The 20,692-nt window shown below is 37.7% G+C and overlaps 1 protein-coding gene and 2 long non-coding RNA genes across 5 annotated transcripts; 1 reads left to right on the forward strand and 2 right to left on the reverse strand.

The window, feature by feature from the left end:
• Positions 1 to 6,185: 6,185 nt before the first annotated feature.
• LOC116618259 lies at positions 6,186 to 9,207 on the reverse strand. The gene is made up of 2 exons (XR_004296111.2): positions 8,952 to 9,207; positions 6,186 to 6,494 (listed from the first exon to the last, which is right to left on the reverse strand). It is a non-coding gene; the product is annotated as an uncharacterized LOC116618259 (long non-coding RNA).
• Positions 9,208 to 9,382: 175 nt separating this feature from the next.
• Positions 9,383 to 12,021, forward strand: LOC116618665. 3 transcript variants are annotated; one of them, XR_007313886.1, is made up of 3 exons: positions 9,383 to 10,971; positions 11,370 to 11,547; positions 11,694 to 12,021. It is a non-coding gene; the product is annotated as an uncharacterized LOC116618665 (long non-coding RNA). The 3 variants fall into 3 exon arrangements; XR_004296284.2 differs by having other exon boundaries at positions 9,424 to 11,547; XR_007313885.1 differs by lacking the exon at positions 11,370 to 11,547 and having other exon boundaries at positions 9,424 to 10,971.
• Positions 9,968 to 16,693, reverse strand: LOC5512357 (TNF receptor-associated factor 4). The gene is made up of 3 exons (XM_032381771.2): positions 13,377 to 16,693; positions 12,709 to 13,170; positions 9,968 to 12,192 (listed from the first exon to the last, which is right to left on the reverse strand). The coding sequence occupies exons 1-3, from the start codon at positions 13,496 to 13,498 to the stop codon at positions 12,000 to 12,002; spliced, it is 777 nt and encodes a 258-aa protein (XP_032237662.1). The 5' UTR covers positions 13,499 to 16,693; the 3' UTR covers positions 9,968 to 11,999.
• Between the last annotated feature and the right edge of the window lie 3,999 nt (positions 16,694 to 20,692).

Genomic DNA, 20,692 nt, shown 5'->3' on the forward strand with positions numbered 1-20,692 from the left:
CGGTCCGGTACGGCGTCTGTTGTCCCCATCTGCGGCCGTACGAATAGGCTCAACAATTTCTGTACTTATCGTTATCAACAAGTTATGTAAATGTAAGGATGTATTATATATATACTGGCTGCCCTGTAATTCAGCTTTCGCTGCAATAGGGTTAATAAACACATTATCTATAAAATGATGTGCGCATCGTTATGCTAAACATTAATTCGATCTCATTTTTTTTAAAAATAATAACGTTTTATTACAATAGTGTAGTCGTATGATTATATGCTCATTATTTAGATATATCTTTTTTAGATTATAACGAGTCAAGTCATCCTATCCTACCAGATTTCCAGTTGAGACATGGCCAGTTCGTCGAAAGACTCGGCCAGTTGGTCGGAAGACTCGGTCAGTTCGTTGGCCGATGAGTTGAAAGATATGACCATGGGACACAAGGTAATGAGTATGAATGTTGGGAAAAATAAAAAAGACGACAAAAAAGAAGAAGTACACGCTAAAGACGACAAAAAAGAAAAAGTACACGCTAAAGACAACAAAAAAGAAAAAGTACACGCTGAAGACGACAAAAAAGAAAAAGTACACGCTGAAGACGACAAAAAAGAAAAAGTACACGCTGAAGACGACAAAAAAGAAAAAGTACACGCTCAACAGAGAAGAGAAAAAGTGTTCGACCTGCTGAATAAAGAAAAACCCGATCTTGTTTTTTTGCAAGAGTGTTCAAGTGCTAGAGAGCTCGAGAAAAATTTACCACCGTCTTTAAATGTGTGCAGAGGGGGCAGTGAATGACACAAACAAAAGCTGTTCATGCATCGTTTTCAATAAAGATAAAATAGAAGTCTATAAACACGACTTTGGCAAAACCCATCTTTACCTTAAAGAAAATGACAAGTTATCGGATGAAGGTGAATTTCTTCAAAGGTTGTTTGTCGGACGCTGTAAATCAAAGAAAAGGTAGTTAGACCTGTTGGTTGCTTCCTATCACGGACGTCAAAATAGAAAAGGAGGAAAAGGGGCCCTAACAGATGAGGAAAAGAAATAAATTTTTATTGATTTACTAACACTGCTAGATGAAGTTTGCAACAAAGCAAAATGCTATGTTCTTGTTGGAGGTGACTTCAATCTTAATTATGCGAAAGCTAAAGAAGTAGTTCAAGAAAGATCAACCATAGCAAGTACAAGTACAACCTGTACACAAATGGCTTCGAGCGTAATAAGTAGTTCAAGAAAGAGCAACCATAGCAAGTACAAGTACAACCTGTACGCAAGTGGCTCCGATGACATGGTGGACTATTTTATGTATAACGGTCCACCAGGTGATGTCAGCAATGTTCGAGTTGGGGATGCGATTGACCTGTTTGATCATAAACCTCTTTATGCAGATTTTAATCAAGCTATCAAATAAACCCGCCCAGAACAGACATGGAAAGAAACAACGTTAAACCAGCTTCTCCACCAGTGTATGTTTAAGATACCTCTAGCGAGACTGATGGCAATAAGGGGAAGATCATTATTTATCGGGGGCGGGGGGAGGCAATTTGAATTTTTTTCTGGTTCAAAAATTTCGACACACCCCAATCTAAAGCACAAAAATAGTAACCCTCCCCCAAAAAGGCGGCCAAGAATTAAGGTCCTCCCCCAGAACAGAACAAAAAAATAAAAAAGCATATTGTTTAGTTCAGAAATTATACTCTAGTTGTGAGATGCTCTACGTACGGCACGTCCTTTCAGGAGCACCAGAAAATTATATAAACAAATGTTAGTGTTAGGACGGGTTGTAATATTGTTTAGGTTATAGTTAATTGTCGTCTAGTATTTCATGTTTCTATCTTGAGAAACGGAAGTTCTTAAGTTTTGTTTATCTTTTGAGGACTGTTTAGATTTTGTTTTTAATTGATGGTTTTCTTAGTCTAATTTGTAGTACCCCGTGGACCCTCCGCTTATGACCTTTTGTGACGCCTAAATCCAGGTTGTGTTTAGTTTTACATACGTGGCGGAATCATAGTTTCTTCTTTTCCTTTATGACGTTTTACTTGGGCAGTTAAATCTTTGGAAATATCTTTGAAACTACGTGCCATTTTCCATCCTCGGGGACCCAGGGCGTCGCGGAGATCGGGCACACAGGCAGCGCGCGTTTCTAATCCAATTAGTCCTCTGACTAGACCTGTCGCCATTTTCCAATTAGCGCCTGTAAAAACAGTCTCGAAATTTACACATCAAGAGGGAAGAGAAAAACTATACGCTAAACATAACAAACAATATTGGGAAAATTATATGGAAAGGCTCAAATTATTCTAGATAGTTCAAGGGTTGAGTCAAGTTTGAGGGATTTTAATTGAACTGTTTATTGAATTAACCTTTGATGTACAAAATAATTCCGACCGAGAAATCAAACGCATTCGAAATGAGAAGAAGTAGTACGACGTTTCTGCGGTGTATTTCGTCGATGCACAAAATCGTTTATTTCTAAAAAGAACCTCGGTTCCGAAAATATTTCGGAAGTCGGTGGTCCACTCTTCCTATCGATGTTAGGGCATTCTCCGATGTACGCAGAAGGTAAATTACTTGCTATTTCATAATGGAGCTGAGCGGGCAAAGCGCAGAGCGTGCCCAAGTTTCTCCCTGCTCAGTGTCTGTGAAGTGTTTTGAGAAGTGTTTTCTCCATGATTAGTGTTTGTGAACTGGTGAAGTGTTTCTGAGCGTGAGGTCTGCCTGCTTTTCAAATTCACAAGGATCGCTCTGATTGGTCTCATTTTAATTTGATTACCAAATGAGACCAATCAGAGAGCGAGCTTGATTTAGTTTTTAGAAATGGGTTTTACAGAACAGTTGCCCAGGTTGTCTTTCAGTGCTCACAGCGCGGGCTGTGTGCCCGATCTCCGCGACGCGTAAATTTTATTTACACTTTATATAGAGGAATTTGTTGTAGTCAGGTGCAAGTTGTGCATGCGCAGTTTAGTTTTAAAAGTTGCTTAATCATTAGTTTAATTTTAGAGATACATTGACTTCTCTGATTATTTTGTAAATATGCTTGGACAAGAGACCAATTCTGTCTAAAATTACCACCCACTCTTGACGTCGCAAGTAATATTCAAATTAGATATTCGGACGTCGCCGGTTTCATGCGAAAATTTCACAAAATTGCTCATTATAGAAAGATCACAAATCAGTACAGTATTCCGTTAAAACCAAGTATTGAAAAATTGGAGGAATTATTGGTGGGATATTCACGCTACTATATTAACTAGTCAATTTGTCAAAATAAGCAAAAGATAATTTCGTGTCATGTTCTCTTTAAACACGAACGCGCGCTATAAAAGGGAGAAACCCTTTTTCCGCCGAAAAATCTGTCAATCAAATAAGTTGAGACTCTAAAGCGTGTGTCATGGAGCTCTCGACAAACCAGATAATGAAATTGCAAGTAAAAAATTAAGTAAAAATTTTGTGATCAGAAACATACTTAAATGCAACGGTACCTGTGCACAGAAAATACAATGTTTTACAGCAGAAAAATCATATCTCATTCGTAAATAGAAAGAATTTGTCTCCCCCTTCACGTGAGTGTTAAAGTTCCCCCGTTCAAACTTAGGCATGTTTGTGGCTTTTTTCATCAATAAATCCTAAAAATTGTCGAAAAAGGAAAAATCTCTTACGGGTGTTCGATAACCGACGACGTGAATGTAAACAAACGATCGCACAACTTCATTTGTGTCGCTTCTAGTCCAAGGAGGAGTTGTTTTTTTCTTTTTCGCACGAGCGTTGTACATTTGTCAAAGACTTATCCGCTTACCAAGTGCTTTACTAAATCTTTACCCAAGTTGCATCGATATTCTTGTATGGTATTTAAAATAACCATTCCGCTTTCTCAGTGAAAAAAAATGGCATTTAAGTTTTCTTAGGCAAAGCATAAAATCTTCTAAAAACAGAGTAAGCTAATCCCTGTAAAAACATTGATTGTTGCACTTAGATCGTGTGTTGTAAATAAAGCGATTTCTTCGCTTTTCCCCCTTTTTATCAATTTACTTTTGACCTATTTACATTTCAATCATAGACCTATCCAATTGAACAAAGTTTGAAGCCCAAGTTCCAATTCTGCATCTCCTAAAACCACTTCTCCTACTAGGATTGGATTGGGCATGATCAAAAGTGCTTTACATGCACAAACTGATCTATGCAGTTTACAATAATGAATGCGAGTATGTAAGCACTGTACCAGAAGATTTCCCCCAAATATAAAGTGTAATACAGTGTAAATAACAGCTTGAAAACATTAATATAAACTACTTGTTATTTGAGTTGATTAGGCAGCATGCCTATAGTCGTCCTCACATTGTTATCGTATATGAATTAACACTGATGACAGTGCACTACAAGACAAAATATGTCCTGGTCAATTGGTATTGTAGTGGAGGCAGTCTCAAAGTCTCAAGGAGGAAGTAAGATTCGAAGTGGAGGCTAACAAGATTATGAGAGCCAAGGGTATGTAAGTTTGTATTTTCGAGGTTTCATTAAATCATCTTGATTTTATTAACTGCATTTTTCTAGCATCAGAGTTAGGCGTATGGGGCCCTGCTCCCTTTTCTCAAAATATAGAGTCCAAAAAAACATAGTATAGATTGTTTATTGTGTCATCTTTTGTAAATGTTTTCACAATGATGGAAAAATAAACTGTATGGTTAGGCAAATTTAGGTTGCCTTGTTATTAAATAGTTACAAAAATAGTTGTATACGTAAGATGTGTCATGAACTACAGAAGTAACACACCAATTTGGTAAATTAAACATATACATTAAGATGTATATGTTTAGAATATACACATTTTAAGAATCTGGGCATTGGAGAGGGGCTATTATTTGATAGTAGGTCCTAGCATGTGCCCTGACAGATATTAAGCAGAAAGCAGAAAATTCTAATACTGTCTAAAAATAAAGATGATGTTCACACACCTTGCTAATAGTCTGGTGGCAGAAAATAGGGGTTTCGCACAAGTCGAGAGCTAGAGAAGATTTGAAAGCAGATTTGAGTAGACATTGGTCCCCTGAACAACGCCTGGTAGTTAGTGGAGTAGAATTGTGGTATACGTTTTGAATTATTTATTATTTTTCGGGTGAAAAACCACAGGTACCCGAGTATGAATTTTACAAAATAATTTGGATCAATTGAGCTTTAGGGCCACGGCAGTAATATTAAGATACCCGATGAGTATCAATTGAGCTTTAGGGCCACGGTACCGATAAAACATCGGGTAAAAATACCCGATAAAACACCGGGTAAAAATACCCGATAAAACATCGGGTAAAAAATACCCGATAAAACGGAAACATGGATCCTAAAACATCGGGTAAATACCCGATAAAACATCGGGTAAAAATACCCGATAAAACATCGGGTAAAAATACCCGATAAAACATCTGGTAAAAATACCAACGGACATCGGGTAAAAATACCCGTACCCAATAAAACATGGATCCTAAAACATCGGGTAAATACCCGATAAAACATCGGGTAAAAATACCCGATAAAACATCGGGTAAAATACCCGATAAATTATCGGGTAAAAAATACCGGATAATAAACACTGATATATGATACCCAAAAGCGGGAGCTAGTGGTGACATATTAACACATTAATATTATTAATTTACAGATTCTTCTTGGTTTCTTTTGATTGTACCTGAACGTGTGCGTGGGTCTATTTTTTGTGCGCGTTGAATTTGAAACTACTGTCTAGTCTATGCAGAATGTATTGCTTTGGGCTTCGAACTCTTCACCGACGATTTTGTGCATGTCCGCAACCCGGGGGATGAAATAACCAATTTACCAAGAAATCTGAACTTTAGATACATTTCAGTGTTCCTTTCAGTAGGCTGGAATAATAATTTCTTCAAAGGTTTCTAAATGTTCATTTCGAATGTAAACTTTATAAAACTATCGAGAACACGTAAATCCATTAAATTTTATCTGGAAAGGCCTTTAAATATAACCTTTCTGAGACTATCCAGGACATGTTATTCCATTAAACGTTGTGTATAAGTATAGAAATGTCCATTAAACTTTATATTTAAGTCTAGAAATGTTCTTTTAATTGAACCTTTATGTCCGAATTTTGCATACATTTACGTATTGCAGACCCGTATGCAATAGTTTGATATCAATCATTTAAAAAATAAGCACACACACCAATATACAATAAATACACACTTTATTTAACTTTAAATGTACAATCAAATTCACTGAGCTATCTCTATAATCCAATTATTTAGATCAATGAAACTCTAAGAATAAGAAAAGACTAGCCCGTGTTTGATGGAAATGCTTTTTTTCAAGAGGGATGCCTGCTTGTCCTACAGTAACCATTAGCACATACAAAACATTCCCAAATAACCTTTTAGCAATTACAAAAAAAGGTAGTCAATCATATGGCAAACTACTGTATCTTCTTCTTTTCTCCTTTACCAGCCCGTAGCATCCAGTGCATCATATTACTGCTGTGTCTGTAAAAAGTAAATAAAATAACTTGTTTTAATAATAATTCGAACAGTGCACTAAATTCAAATATTTTTCCTGACAAATTTCAGTGGACATGTATCTTTGTGTATTTGCAACAAACAATGCTTCATTTCTCAGTTTCAGGCTTTTGTGCTTTTAATAAAAAAATAAAACATTGTAGGCAACTTTGAAAATTAAACCACTTACCGTACCTAGGATTTCTTATGTTTATATTCTAGTCATTCTTTAAAAAGCCCAATTAGAGTTTACGAATAACTGGGGAAGAATGGGTTAATGACCTTGAGACCAAAAATTATTGGGAAGTAAATATTTCCACACAAAACATTGCTGTATTTTTTGCACAACTTGGGGTACGAAAACTCGCTTCAAAATGCTATATTTTATAAAAATTTCTACCAAAGTTGGATTCACTCTAAAATGAAGGTATGAATCTAGGCGGTAGGCCTCTTGGTGTTATAGTACTAAAACCGTCTTCATTACAAGCAATGTCAAACTACCGGAATTCAAGCTTATCATGCCAATCACCAATGTTTTATCAATGCTAAATCTTGGGATATCAAGGATACACAGTTTCTAACATAAACCATACAGGGGTTTCAATAACTTTTAGAGTAGCAGGCTGTGCTTGGGAAATAGGCAGCTCGAGCCAGGCGCATACACAGGGGGGTGCCCCCTTGGCAAAAAGTGGGTCATTTCTTAATAAGAAATCTTCAAATGCTATGATTTCTATGACTGCGCACCCCCCTCAGCCAATCCTGGGTACGCACCTGGGAGCCTTGAAGCATAGAATAATGGCTTGAGGTCCCCAGATAGGGTATCTCACCAGTCAGTAATATCAGTAATAAAAATTGATAAAAAAATGGAAATGGTGCAATTCCTGCATAGGATTAAAGGTAAAAACAGAATAGTCATTATTGTGTTCCATATCTTTTTTTCCAATGAAAATGTTGATGCAATTTAGTTAAAAATAGAAACAGCTTGATTCACACACTGCTACTTTGTACAGAGTAAAGATTACAACAACTCATGTGTGTCCATTAATGAAAAAAACCTAATAATTGTCCTTTTTTCTTCGTTGAAAACACTATGTTTGATAAAACAACAGCTGACAGTTTGGGCTCAAAACTACCCATGATCCTCATCCATATACATCCAAGATGGTGGCAAACAACGATGCTACGAATTTTGAGCGATATAAAAAAGGAATATGCTCCCAAGTAACATTTAATTGGCTAATGGAAAACCAATAAAGAACGACAATAAAGGATGTTGACCATGGCATAATGTAATTTTAAGTTGTTTATTACGAATCACACATAGTTTGCGAACTTTATTACGAGTTTGAAATCTGAGAATCATTGTTCAAGTTGCCGGCAGTGAGTAGGGAAGTAGACGGCAGTTCACCGCCGGTAGCTGCATTCTAATGAAACCCCTTTGCAGTTTTGGCTACTCGTGTTGTTTTGGTTGGTTTGTGCCGAGAAACAAATACAAACGAACAAGGAGGTATTCATGTATTTAACCTTCTAACAGAATTAAAAGCTGGTAGAAAAAAAGGGATTTCTCTTTCATCACAAACAAAATCCACAAAAATTACAGTGTTTATGAAAATCGACACATACATTGAATATGGTCTGTGACTAGAGAACACATTTTATTATCTTCACACAATCAGTTTACATGTCTGGTCATATTGGTTGTAAGGTTTGAAAATCTATGTATCGCGTAAACTCTCTTTGGCATGTTCTTGTAATTTCATGGCAGAGATTCACTCTTTTTTTAGGCGTAACGGATAAATGACTGGAAAGCAATATCTTATGCATTGACACTCTACCGTACGGAATGAAGCAATGTGTGAAAATTACAAATTATCAGTTGTGTTCCCTTCTCTATCCTCCTTGGTTCTATATGATTTAAGTGTTTTGGAGCCCTCAGAAATAATGCTAAAATCATCCTTAAGCCATGGGAGTGCCCCCCTTAAAATACTGAAATAACATTGAACCAAATATACCCACAGTTAACAGCTCCAGAGAAATTCATTCAAATTAAAATCTCACTGAGACGGCATTGGTAGTGAATATATTCAAGTAAACTGAAGGTATTTTGCAATCTAGGCCGACTATGTTTACATTGTTCTGTGATAATGACTGTGGCAAAACAGCAGAGTTTAAAGCTCAGTGGCAACTGAGCATAGTCTTAAAAAATCATTGATTTGTATAAAATATAAAACAATATGCAAATAACAAGTGCGTAAGTATAAGATGTCTCCGCTGGCCAGATAAAATAAAACCGAAGGCTCTTTATCGGACGGCGAACGCTGATTCAAATGACATGATAAACTACTCAAAGAAAAAAGATCAGCTAAATTCGAAAGATTTCCTTTAAAAAACAGTAATAAACAAGCAAACAATAGACAGGAATCAGTCCCAATCAGTTAGGCTTACCTGAAAGCCCTGATGCTCTCTTTCGGCTACAATTTCAGCGAGCTTTGTCTTCATTCTTACTGTTGAGTTCTCATGCAGTCGCTGGGTTTTCACTTTTAACGCTCTGTTATCTCCTCAAAATTAAAGCAATTTGATCAAAATGTTTTCATTGTTAGATTTGCCATCTGATTTGATGTGATTGAAAGAAAAAGCGCATCTTTTGAGAGGTTAGATGCAAAGTCCCACATCTAAACACGCTCTGGTATGCGAAAAGCCCGCCGTGATAGTCACGTGAAAACAATAGATACGCTTGCGCGTCACTTCCTCTCGCAGATGACTGAATTTTTCTAGGTCTCACCTAAGCTGGTGAAGCTGTATTATTACTGCTAATGCTAAGCAGCGGCGTAGCCAGGGTTTTTAACAGGGAGGGGCCCAAAAGGTCCTTTCAAGAAATTTTCTCCTGTATTTTACATTTACCGCATTTCTGGCTGCTAGAAGGGGGGGGGGGGGCGGGCCACCCCCCCTGGCTACGCCCTTGCTAAGTTATCCTATGATAATGCGAATAACAATTTAGCATCGTTGTTCTATATCCCACAAGTACAAAACACTTGGTTAAAGGAAACAGAAAATCCCGAATGCCTCCTGACATTTGCCTAAAAAAATGTGATGTTTAGGAACTCAAACCACTTTTAGTAAACTACTCGATTCTAATACCAAAAACATTTTTTCTAAGTCCAACTAGTATAATGCAATTAAAGCTTATTCCTACTTAAAAATGATACTGACTATAAGTGCCCCACTTAAATGTAACTTAGAAATACTATTTAATTTAAGTAACATCTTGTACTTGTCTTGAATGTATTTAAATTCCTTACTTCGTCCAGTATTATCTTATTTTCGTTTGAAACACTCTTGTTTAACATAAAATAGCATTGTTCAAGCTGCCGCCCTTTATCTGTACTAGAAAAGGATACCACTTTACACATTCTGGTGCGCGTCCACCAGTCTCACTTTTTAATACAAAAATGACCAGCATAAATATTATATAATTTTTTATTTCTACCAAATGTACAAATGTATAGTGAAACATTATAATGATAATACAACATGGTTAGGCATATTCAGTGTTTGTCAGTTGTAGATGGTAGATGGTACTGTCCGATAAATCTAGATTGTTTTGTAAACATAAACAACAACATACTGTCGCGAATGCAATTTATATAACACTTGCTATTCTTGCTATAACAACTGAACAAAATGACTGGTTGACTTTTTCGCTAGGTGTTTCACTAAACAATTTTTTCGAGGAACGACATCCTCTAAAATTCAGAATAATCGTTTGAATAAATTTTAACATTGCCTGAATGAAAAAAAAAAGAAATATGTGCTGTTCGTTTAAATTAAGGTCTCACAACATGTATCAAATTCGCAGAGCTGAGGTTAGGATCGCTCAGCGGTGAATTTTAGCGATTACTTCAACCGAAGAATGACATGGGTGACACTATGTAATGATTAGTCGGGAGGACTTCTTTTGACCGGAGTCGTACCTTTATTCGGAGTCAGTGGTATGAAGAGTAATGAGGAATTAAAGTGCAGTCCCATTTGTAGTAAAACAAGTAGTACGTTTGATTGACAAGCAATGACCACGTGTGCAGGATGCGGTGATTGGACGGTACTTGACAATGCAAACAGTCGCATCAGATATCATTAACTGTCGGCAAAATTAACGATAACAAAGGAAAGCTTTGAAAAGAATTTAAGGATACAAAACGAATGTCCTTTGCCATGAAACTAAGGGAGTCGGTAGGAAAGGCAGAAAGGTAACTTTGGAGGAACAAATATGTAACTTGTAATCGAAAGTTAACGAACGTAAGGGGAAAAGAAGTGGTCGCTCAAGTAGCATGGGTGTGGTGTTGGGTGACTTGGATTAGCATAAGAAATCAGATTACCAACACTGCAGAGCTAAGCACCTCCTACTTGAGTGTGGGCGATCCTACGTGTTGTGCTAATGATACCGGCAATTAGCGTACGACATCTAAAGGTAACTATATAAACAGAAGACTTGTAAGTTTACCAACTTAATGAGAAGTTGAAGATTGATAAGTACCCAAAACATGGTACGACCCGATAAAAGTCATTATGTCGCTAATTAAGCGAACAACTTCCTATTCAATCTAAATCAACAAAAACTAACAATGCCTCAAGAATGCTCTCCCTTGAACAACCCTTTTAGCTAGAGCAAATATCTTAACTTTGTCTATTTGCTTACTACAATTAGCAAAATACGGATTCATTCTAACATAACCTGACATAACAACTGGAAAGACAGTGATTATAGGATTGCTCGTTCTTAAGAAAAAGAGGCGGAGGATTTTGTAAATTCAGGGGTGATAAACAAAATGGAAATCAATCCTATAAAACCCATCACTGTCTTTCCAGGTCAACCATGTTTGGTGGTCCGCAAAGTCCGGGAATCCAATAATCCCGCCTTGTCTCACTACTCTCTCATCGGCCTCATGCGGCACGTATCTTGTGAGGGTGCCGCCATGCTCTAATGAGCGAAGAGTGATGCTAGAAACAAACGAAACACGTCAATCATTGTTTGGAAATATTATCGGTAAAAAGGGCTGTTTATAGGTTTATCATTTTACATCCATATGTACTTAAAATCTCTTTACCATATTTTTTTTAACGTTACTCTTCATCATAGTCATAGTTATTCTTCATCACTTGTTGATATCTATTTTTTCTATTGATTTGCAGCTCACCTCAGGGTGTCGAAGGTGACAGAAGGCATGGCGCGCCCTTGTAACATGGCAACCTGCAGAAAGAGGCTTACCATACCGGCCGTGGCCTGACTATAGTCCTTGCATACAAGTCCCCGCACAGATATTTCTCCAAACGTCTGTGGGGGACTCTGGAACTTTCTTGGGTTATCCATGTCTTCAACTGTCCATTGAAGACAGTGGACAAAAGAGTGGTCCAATCTTACGCCAGCAGATACCTATCCAACCAATTTAAGTGTTAGTACTGGATATGGAAATGTAAATTGCACTAATCAAATGCTGTTTAAATAAATTGGTTAACTGTATGACTCACATTGTTGCAGATGGCGTTCCACAAAAGCTGATTGTGCAATGACGCGTCATTTGCGTTATGCTGTGCCAACTGCATTCCAGTGCCGTGAAAGTTGCACCCCGGCACCTGGCAAAAGGCTGCCCTTAGCAGGCAGTCGAGACTAACGTGGCGGAACACGTTCATTCTAAAAATGGAATAAAAAAAAACTAGTTAGACACACTCGTGTCCCGTGTTCAAAAACGTATATGATGCTCCTGTATGATGTTGCAACATATTTTGCAGGCGTTGATCCCGCGTTCCCCGGCACTTTTTGCCCAATCCCGAACATTGGAGTTACTTTGCTAATGTGTACAATCACGTGTCCCCTCATCCCTCACCTAATCTAGCCCTAAATCGTGTACCTTAAAATACCCTGTCATACTTTGTTTAAAATTGCTATAAAGTAACAGTTTGGATGCAATATTATCACCTGGCACTTTGCTGACATTTTCCATGTGTTTAGCGGTAAAACATAAATCAAATTATAAACATAGCCATGTGCACTAATTCATTTTTTTTAACTTTATGTACAAACGTTTAGGATTTAGTGTTAACAATCGAATATCCGCCTTGATAAAACGTTGTGAAGACGCTGTGAAGAGCGTAACAAATTGGTCTAGGTTATATTATGTGAAAAAAAATGCAATACTATTATAAATACCTTTGCATTCTTTGTCCGCATCCCAGAGGACAGTAACGCTGAGCTCTGGGGCAGCCTAGGCGTCTGTGCTCCTCCATATGCTGAAGCTGCTGCACAGAGTTGCACTCTGTGCACCTTCTTCCTGCAAACAGGCAGGCCTCCATATGATCCGCCAGGTTTTTCCTCTGCACGAGGGTCTGGCAGCCCACATTGCGGCAGGGGACAGGCTTCTCTTGGCATGTTTCAGTATGCCCCTGCCGCAAATCCAGTCTTCCTCTCCAGGGGCACTCCTCGCAGCACAAAGACGGCAACTGCCCCACTAGACTATTGACCATCAGAACTGGCCTTATATCTTCAAGGGACAGTTCTGATCTGTCTAGGGGACAGTTGCCGTTACCAAACTGTTGTAAGTGCACCACCACACAACTTCTGCAGAAGATGTGCCCCTGTGGGCAACACACCGCGTCTTCTATGATGAACTGACTAGAATATAGGAGAAACAAACAATAATCAAAATATGATTTCATATAATGCATATCGCTCGATTTAGCCAGCTTCATTACACTCCCATATTACTTGTTTCCAAGAACGCTAGCCTGCGTAGCTGGCGGTTATGTTGAGTTTCAAGCAGTTTTGTATCCAAGAATACGGACTAGACAACAACAATACTAAAAAGATACAAAACTTACCATATGGGACAAATTATGTTGGGGTCGGCCGGGCCTTCAACGAAATCTGGATCAAAACCGGGCATACTTCTAACATCAATTACAATTTGATTTGTTCGCTTTTGTTGTGGGGCTATTATCATACAAGCCCGCGCCTTTTATACCGCTAGTCCAGCGGAGCGGAAGGCCTGTGTTAAATCAAATATATTCTTTTGTCTTTTCTCGGTAGAGATTGCCTTGAAGTAAACTGGTGCGATTGTCGCTTTAGGTATTGGTAATAGGTTAAAAGCATATACCGCTAGTCAAATTGACTTATTGGATCGAGAGACTTTGAACTCCCAAGTTGCGCTTACTTCAAAACAGTCAAACACTTAATCACGTTTAAGTTAGGCGATAGGGAAAGTGTGGCGATACAAGTGGAAGAAACGGAAAGCGGTAGATAAGGGGTCACGGGGTCGCACTTGTAAAAAATTTCTGAGTTTCTTCTTTTTGTTTATTTAACAGCTCATATTTAACGCATAACATTGCTAGTGCGATCCCTTGTTTGAGAAATCGTGAAAAAAATTTCCAATCAGCAAAACATCAAGTTTTGCTCGAACAATAGAGTTGCCCGTAGCATGAAATGTCAACACTTGTCATGCGAAAGGAAACCAGAACGTAGTTTTGCCTGTTTATTCTGTTCGTAAAGCTCTGTGCGTTCTTCACGATGAGGAGAAGCTGCTTTTTCCCGACATTACATCCAAACTTCGATCCAGGCTATGGCAATCTACTTCAACCAGCTATATGGCCGAGGATATAATACCGGCAATGAAGATTTCCGGTCCGATTTCCCTCAGTCACCGCCAGCCAGTCCAGCCGCGCAGGCCGTGATGCAGGACCGGCGAAACCAGTATATTTTGTTTAGTTATAGGTTAGTAGGGATGTCATAATAGAAGCACCATTTATTCCCTTTCTAATCTTCACAAAACGCAAGGCGATTAAACATTCCGTTGTGAAATACCAATACACGCAAATGTGCTACGTTATTTCACGCATATTTGACATTCTGTCATATGCAATTTGTATCCAATTTCCGTTGAACGTTTCTGGTATCCGGATTAGTAACAAAAATCCTTGTTTAGAAGCGTGTCTTGTTAGAGGTGACACAAATATCATACTGTAATACTGCAAGCGTTCGTAGTTCAGCGTTCTCATTTCCGTGAAACGTTCCGAATAAAAAACAAAAACAAATCCTTGTTTAGAAGCGCGTGTTGTTCAGTAGTTGTTGTGTGGTTTGAGAGTTGTAATTTGAAGTTAAAACGCGAGAGCAATTAAAAAAGCTGAAAGGAAAAAGCGTGGTGCCTTGCGAGAGTAAATTGTGAGCAGAGCGACTTGGGGGTTTGTTTTTGTTTTTCAAGTTACAGCCCGATATTGGAGAGCGATTTCATAGTCAATTAGATAGTTGGAGTTTAATTTGATATGAAAGTGTAATTCAAAACCAACGTCCATGGGTGGCCTGCCTGGGCTTCCATGGTACGTACGGCCCTGGTGTTACTGATAAAGGTCTGCTTTCTTTCTGTCATTCTAATTTATTTTGACACCATCGTTTCTAATGGTACCAAACAGGCTTACTATACGCTCTGCCTCTTTATATATATATCACTTTCTCTTCCCGAATTAGTATTGTAATTTTGAGGTCTCACACTGCAATATATGAAAATTCAGAAAAGCTCTCATATCGTTTTATTGATGGACTGCAATAAGCATTTGGCTATGTGTAGCGTCGGCGCTACGGACCAACCAAAGTCCAATAATGAAGCGTTAGGAGTAAATTGGACAAACTCCACTGCTTCTCACATATGCGTGCGAGTTTAATGCACTTGAGCATTACGGAAGAGTGCAAAAAGTTGAATAAAGCTTCGGAATCGTTAAGATGTGCTGCAATTTAAAATGGAATAAATGTTTGAGCTAGAAATGGTACATCCGTACCCTTATCGGCTTTACCCCCCATGGTACAGACGCCAGCATAAAAGGGCGCTGCCGAAGAATCCAAGTCCATTCCGCCGCAGACTCGAATACGACGTACGTACTTTTTGTAAGGTAAGCATCAAAGCAATCAATCATACTTCATACTTCGAGGGGTAGAACAAGTGCACGAACTAAGAAAAGACTGACCTAAACATTTTAGGGTGTTTATTCTATACTTTTATGACATATGTACTTTTATTATTATTTTTTACTTTATAATTCGGTCCATCCCAGCAAGGCGAAGTGGTGTTGTTTTGTTTGCGGATTCAATTTCCCCCCTTTTAACTCACGTGCGATGTATTTCAGATCATAACTGTCTGAGGAAACTTTGTAAGGTAAGCAAAAACGCAATCCACCATAACTCAAACTTTGAGAACGTATTTAATTTTACTCAATAATGATAAGGGCGCTGTTTCACCTATAATCGAAGAGGTTTTTCTGGGAACACAAATATATCCTCATTATTTTGCAAGTTTTCTCTATGCAAAATTTGCTAATGTGTTTTATCCGCCAAAATCTGTCATCCATCTACAAGAAATGGAAGAAATGTTAGAAAATCCCGCGTTCCAGGCAGCGCTGCAACAGGCTATAGCTGCCATGGTCGGACGTCGGGGTGGAAGAGGTCTAGCTGGCAGAGGGAGAGGAAGAGGGAGAGGAAGAGGACGAGAGGCGAGGTTCTCGCGAAGGGTAGTCCTTCTACCCGGGCCGGACTACGTGAATGTCCCGAGGGCCGGCCCGGCTAGGCAACGGCTAGAGGAACGGATGCTTGTGGGGAACGTTGAGTTTCATTCTGGGATGTCCGCCCATGACGTTCGTGATGCGATTTTGCACCACTTTCGGGCAAATGGCCATATGGAGGACAGGTAATTTCTGGATTTAGTTAGCATTTAGGTATCATGTATTCTTTGTTCGTAAAAGATGGTAGCTGATTAGAGAACTAGTTATCATATGCCATTACTCTTTCGTGTCAAAAACTTTAGTAACAATGCGTTTGGCAAGGGCAAACTAGTGTTCTTTCGATCGAGCGGGGTCCCTGTGTAATAGCCGCAGGTAATGACTGGAGGCTCAAAGCTCAAAGCAAGGAAAAGGGGCTGTAAATGACGATGGACACAGGCGATTACAAAGCTGCCACAAAAGGCCCTAGAGGGTTTTGGGAGATGACCAGTCATGGCTCCATCATATATACAACTTAGACAATTATTTTAGTCGTTATAAAAACAGACTCGCCACAACGGATTAAATTCGATCTAGATTGTGCAATAACTTCTTCAAACTAGAAACAGTCATTTTCGTTGTCACAATGCGAAAGTATTTCGTATGATGAGTTGATCGTCTTACCATACTATTCTATTGTTTTGCTTATAGGGATGCAGAAGATTTCGAGTACTGTTGGCCAGATCCAGCCTATCCTACAAGACTGGAGCTTCTAAATGGAGACGATCCAACTGGCCAAGAAGTGCGCACGAGATGGCGCTCAAATAGAAATCTTTATGTGAGAGCTGTGTACAGACTCACTACATATAATGGAGATGAGCCCGTGAGTTTATACTACTGTTAATAAGTAATTATATATGGAGCGGGTTAAAGCACCGTTTAAGAGTGGTCATCACATTTTAAAACCATGATATATTTCAAAATGTGATGATCACTCTTTAAACGATGCTTATGAGAACTCTGTAACGCCTTGCCAAGGGGTGGTTCTGCAAATGATTTTTGATCCTACCCCTATAACTTTTATCTGTTCCCCGTTTTCCATGAAACCGGTTTGCGTTGCTCCTAATAATACGTACATATTATTTCACATTATAAACCATCATAAATTTGGGCAAAAGATTGATATTTGTCTTATAAAGCCTTATTTTTGTCAGATGATGATTATGAATGATTTATGTGGGCTATTTATGACAAATTCATTGATATTAAATTTTGAAAAGGAAAAAAAAAAGTATTAAAAAGGTCTAAATTTGTTGGATGTTCAGACGCAGGAACCATGTAGGACAACAACAAGTTTTTATCAGACTATCAAACAGTTTTCCAGGGAAAGCAAGGGGGGTGACCAAGCCCTCCCCTTCTAGCAGCCAAAAACATAGAAAATCTATGAGACGTTATCTAAAATACCCTACCCCTGCTACGGCCTTGCATTGAAAGAGTCTTTTTGGCCCTCCCTGTTAACAATCCCGGCTACGCTGCTGTTTTAATCAATAGGTGTAAATAATAATCAGATTTTCTATAGAATTCTCTTTAAAACTGCTCAAACTTTACATTTTTTTGTAAAAGATTCGAACAGTATCAACTTAATATCCAAATCTATACCATAAAGCTATATGAAACTATGAGCATATCTTTTGTCCACAATTCTTGGTGGACTGTTTGAGTTTCTAATAGATACTCTTCCAATCATTTTCTTCACTTGCATAACAAATCATTTTTCCCATTGAAAACACAGCGTCCCCATCAGCGGAGGGCTCGGGGAAATCCTGCTGATCCTGGCCGTGTCTGGAGGCAAAATCTTATAGGTAAACAACATTTATCCAACTTCATAAGCATTGAGTGCATTGTTTTTAAATGGAAGTTTATTAGTAGAAATTATACTGCATCCCATAATGATAATTATTAAATTGACATCCATTGTGATTATGATTTTTGCTTTGCTAAACTTAGCCTGCTATTAACGCAACCAATCAAAGTGCTGCATTGGGGAAATTCATCTATAATTTAGACTAGTCATATATATTTTGTGCAATAACATCATTCCCATGAATAATTTGATTGACATACATTTTTTGTAATAATTACATCAGGTATTGCTCAGCATGGAAATGATGGTGATGAAGGTGTTGGTGAGTATAATTACTCAACGTATATATTGTTATATGTATAATATTGTAATTACATAGATGTTACGCACATGGACATTTCCATATGAAGCTGGGAGCCGCCATAAAAAATGTGATCAGATATTGATGCTATTTGTCATCTAAACAGGTGCTGTACTGGTAGGAGACAGTGACGATGACAGTAAGTCAATATTATTGGTGTCATATATATGGGATACAAACCAACAAACAAAAGTGAATTATAAAACATTATAAATATTTTTCATGTAAAATTGATATATGCTGATACTCAGTCTCACCATAATTTTCACATATAATCTTACTTTTTTTAATACAGATTCTGTATTGTCAGGAGATGATATTGGTAAGTTTGGTCTGGATTTCACAAATGCTGGATTGAATAAGAAGATGGATAACTAATATTACTTGCGTCTAAAGTCTGATTGTCTGTTTTTTTATTTTTAGGGGCTGTGCTGTTTGGAGATCATGCGGGTAATGGTAAGTATTTTTGTGACACTTTTTCAGGCCTAGGCAATAGTACACTCATTAATTAAATTATTAAATTATTCTGCTTAATGTAATTTTTATTTTGCTCTTGGTAGTTGGCATTTGATTTTGTAACCTCATTTACATTGTTTATCTACCTTCATAATAAGCATTGTATACATTATTTTCAAGTTTATTGGTAAAAGTTGTTATATTTCTCTGTGATCATTAAATATGCATACATTTCTGATATATTTTAAGAAGCAGGTGCTGTTCGGCGTGTAGATGAGTTGGTGGCTGATGAGGGTGCTGATAGACGTGCAGATGAGGTTGCCAGTGGCGAGGGCGCTGGTAGACATGCAGATGAGTTGCCCGGTAGAGAGGGTGCTGGTCGAGGTGCAGATGAGTTGGCTGGTGGTGTGCATGGTGAGTAAAAAACTTATTTTGTAGCAATCCACTTTTTGTTAGACAACAACAACCACAGAGATGATTGCCACCCTCTTTCCAGAGAGATATGAAAAAGTAGAATCTTCAAATAGTAAAAATGTCACTTTATCTCCAAACCTTATAGCTGGTTTGTAAGCTTTTGTTTTTTTTTTTTTTTGCCGCCAAAAGCCTGAGAATTCGTGAATTTGTCATCAAAGTCAAGTGTTTTTTAGAGCTCTCAGGATCAGCTTTGTTCTAGACCTTCTCTACATTGCTAGATATATGTATCCAGCACCCTATATATGCATTTGATTATTTCATATATAAGTTATTCTATATAAAACAATAATAATCTTCACTATACATTAAAGATTTTATTCTTAGAACCGTGTCCTTAATAAACACTTTCCGAATTATTCACAGGTGCTGTACTGGTAGGGGACAGTGACGAAGATGGTAAGAAATTATTATATGTCATAATTGGGATACCAATGAAACTACTGTAATATACATTAATGGTATATTTCAAATATTCATTTCTCCTGCTGATAATCAATATCATCATAATTTTCACATATCATTCTATTCTTTTAAAACAGGTTCTGTATTGTCAGGAGATGACGGTGTTGGTAAGTTTGTTCCGGGTATCACAAATCATGGATTGATTCCAAAAAAATTATTAGCTTCAGTTGGAGTACTGATTTTACTCTGACTTGGAACTGACTCGGCCACCAGGTTAACAATCAAATATCAAATGATCCACGTTACCATGCAAGCAGGTCATATTTTTTTAGAACACAAGGACTTTGTTCTTTCTTACTTTCCAAGCAGCAATTATTTGATCAAATATTTTGTAAGTATTCTCTCAGTAGATTGCATCTATTGCAAATTGATTTCTATTTTTTTCCTAGGTCATGGAGAACCATACCAACCCAACAACAGCGGTGTGGCTATTAACTGTTACGGTATGATATTTGATAATCCTTCTATCCATAGCAACCATAATGACAATTTTTGTCCTTACAAATCTAAAAATGTGTATTCAATGTTTTGTGTGTTCAATTGTATTTATTTTTATTCCTAAATTCCATAATATTCAAGGAAGGGCTCTTCATGTCACAATCAATGGCAGGGATTTCCCACTCCAAGGTGTGGTTGCTTTTAATAGAAATGAGTAACTATAAACACCCAACTTGGGTATTAGTTACCAACCACTTTATGTTTTTGGGGACATGTTCAATTGACTTAAGCTCAATTTATTTGTGACTTAAGACTTAGCTTTTTTGGATGGAAAGGGTTGAGTATTCATTAAGATATTAAATGATTTGTCCCTAATTGCTTGGCAGTGAAAACATTATAAAATTTATGTTTTATGATGTAACCATGATGTAAAATGAAATTACTTTCTACGGATCTGATCAGATTGACACCAATTGGTGGAGCAGATAGAATTACTGGAAAAAGGTTATCAGAAGCACATTGTTGTGGATTGTTTCATTCACTAATTAGGACAAAACTCTGTTATTGAATATGGTAAATCATCTTGCCTCTTTTTAACTGCATAGGAATAAGTGAATCTGG

The sequence above is a fragment of the Nematostella vectensis genome, chromosome 9 (genome assembly GCF_932526225.1).
Source record: "Nematostella vectensis chromosome 9, jaNemVect1.1, whole genome shotgun sequence".
Taxonomy (NCBI): Eukaryota; Metazoa; Cnidaria; class Anthozoa; order Actiniaria; family Edwardsiidae; genus Nematostella; species Nematostella vectensis.

Excerpts from the sequence above, each read along its gene's own strand:
- LOC5512357 (XM_032381771.2), bottom strand. The coding sequence starts at position 13,498 with ATGATAATAGCCCCACAACAAAAGCGAACAAATCAAATTGTAATTGAT. Across the intron at positions 13,171-13,376 it reads AACATAATTTGTCCCATATG|TCAGTTCATCATAGAAGACG; the intron begins GTAAGTTTTGTA and ends CCTATATTCTAG. Across the intron at positions 12,193-12,708 it reads TGCGGACAAAGAATGCAAAG|AATGAACGTGTTCCGCCACG; the intron begins GTATTTATAATA and ends TTCCATTTTTAG.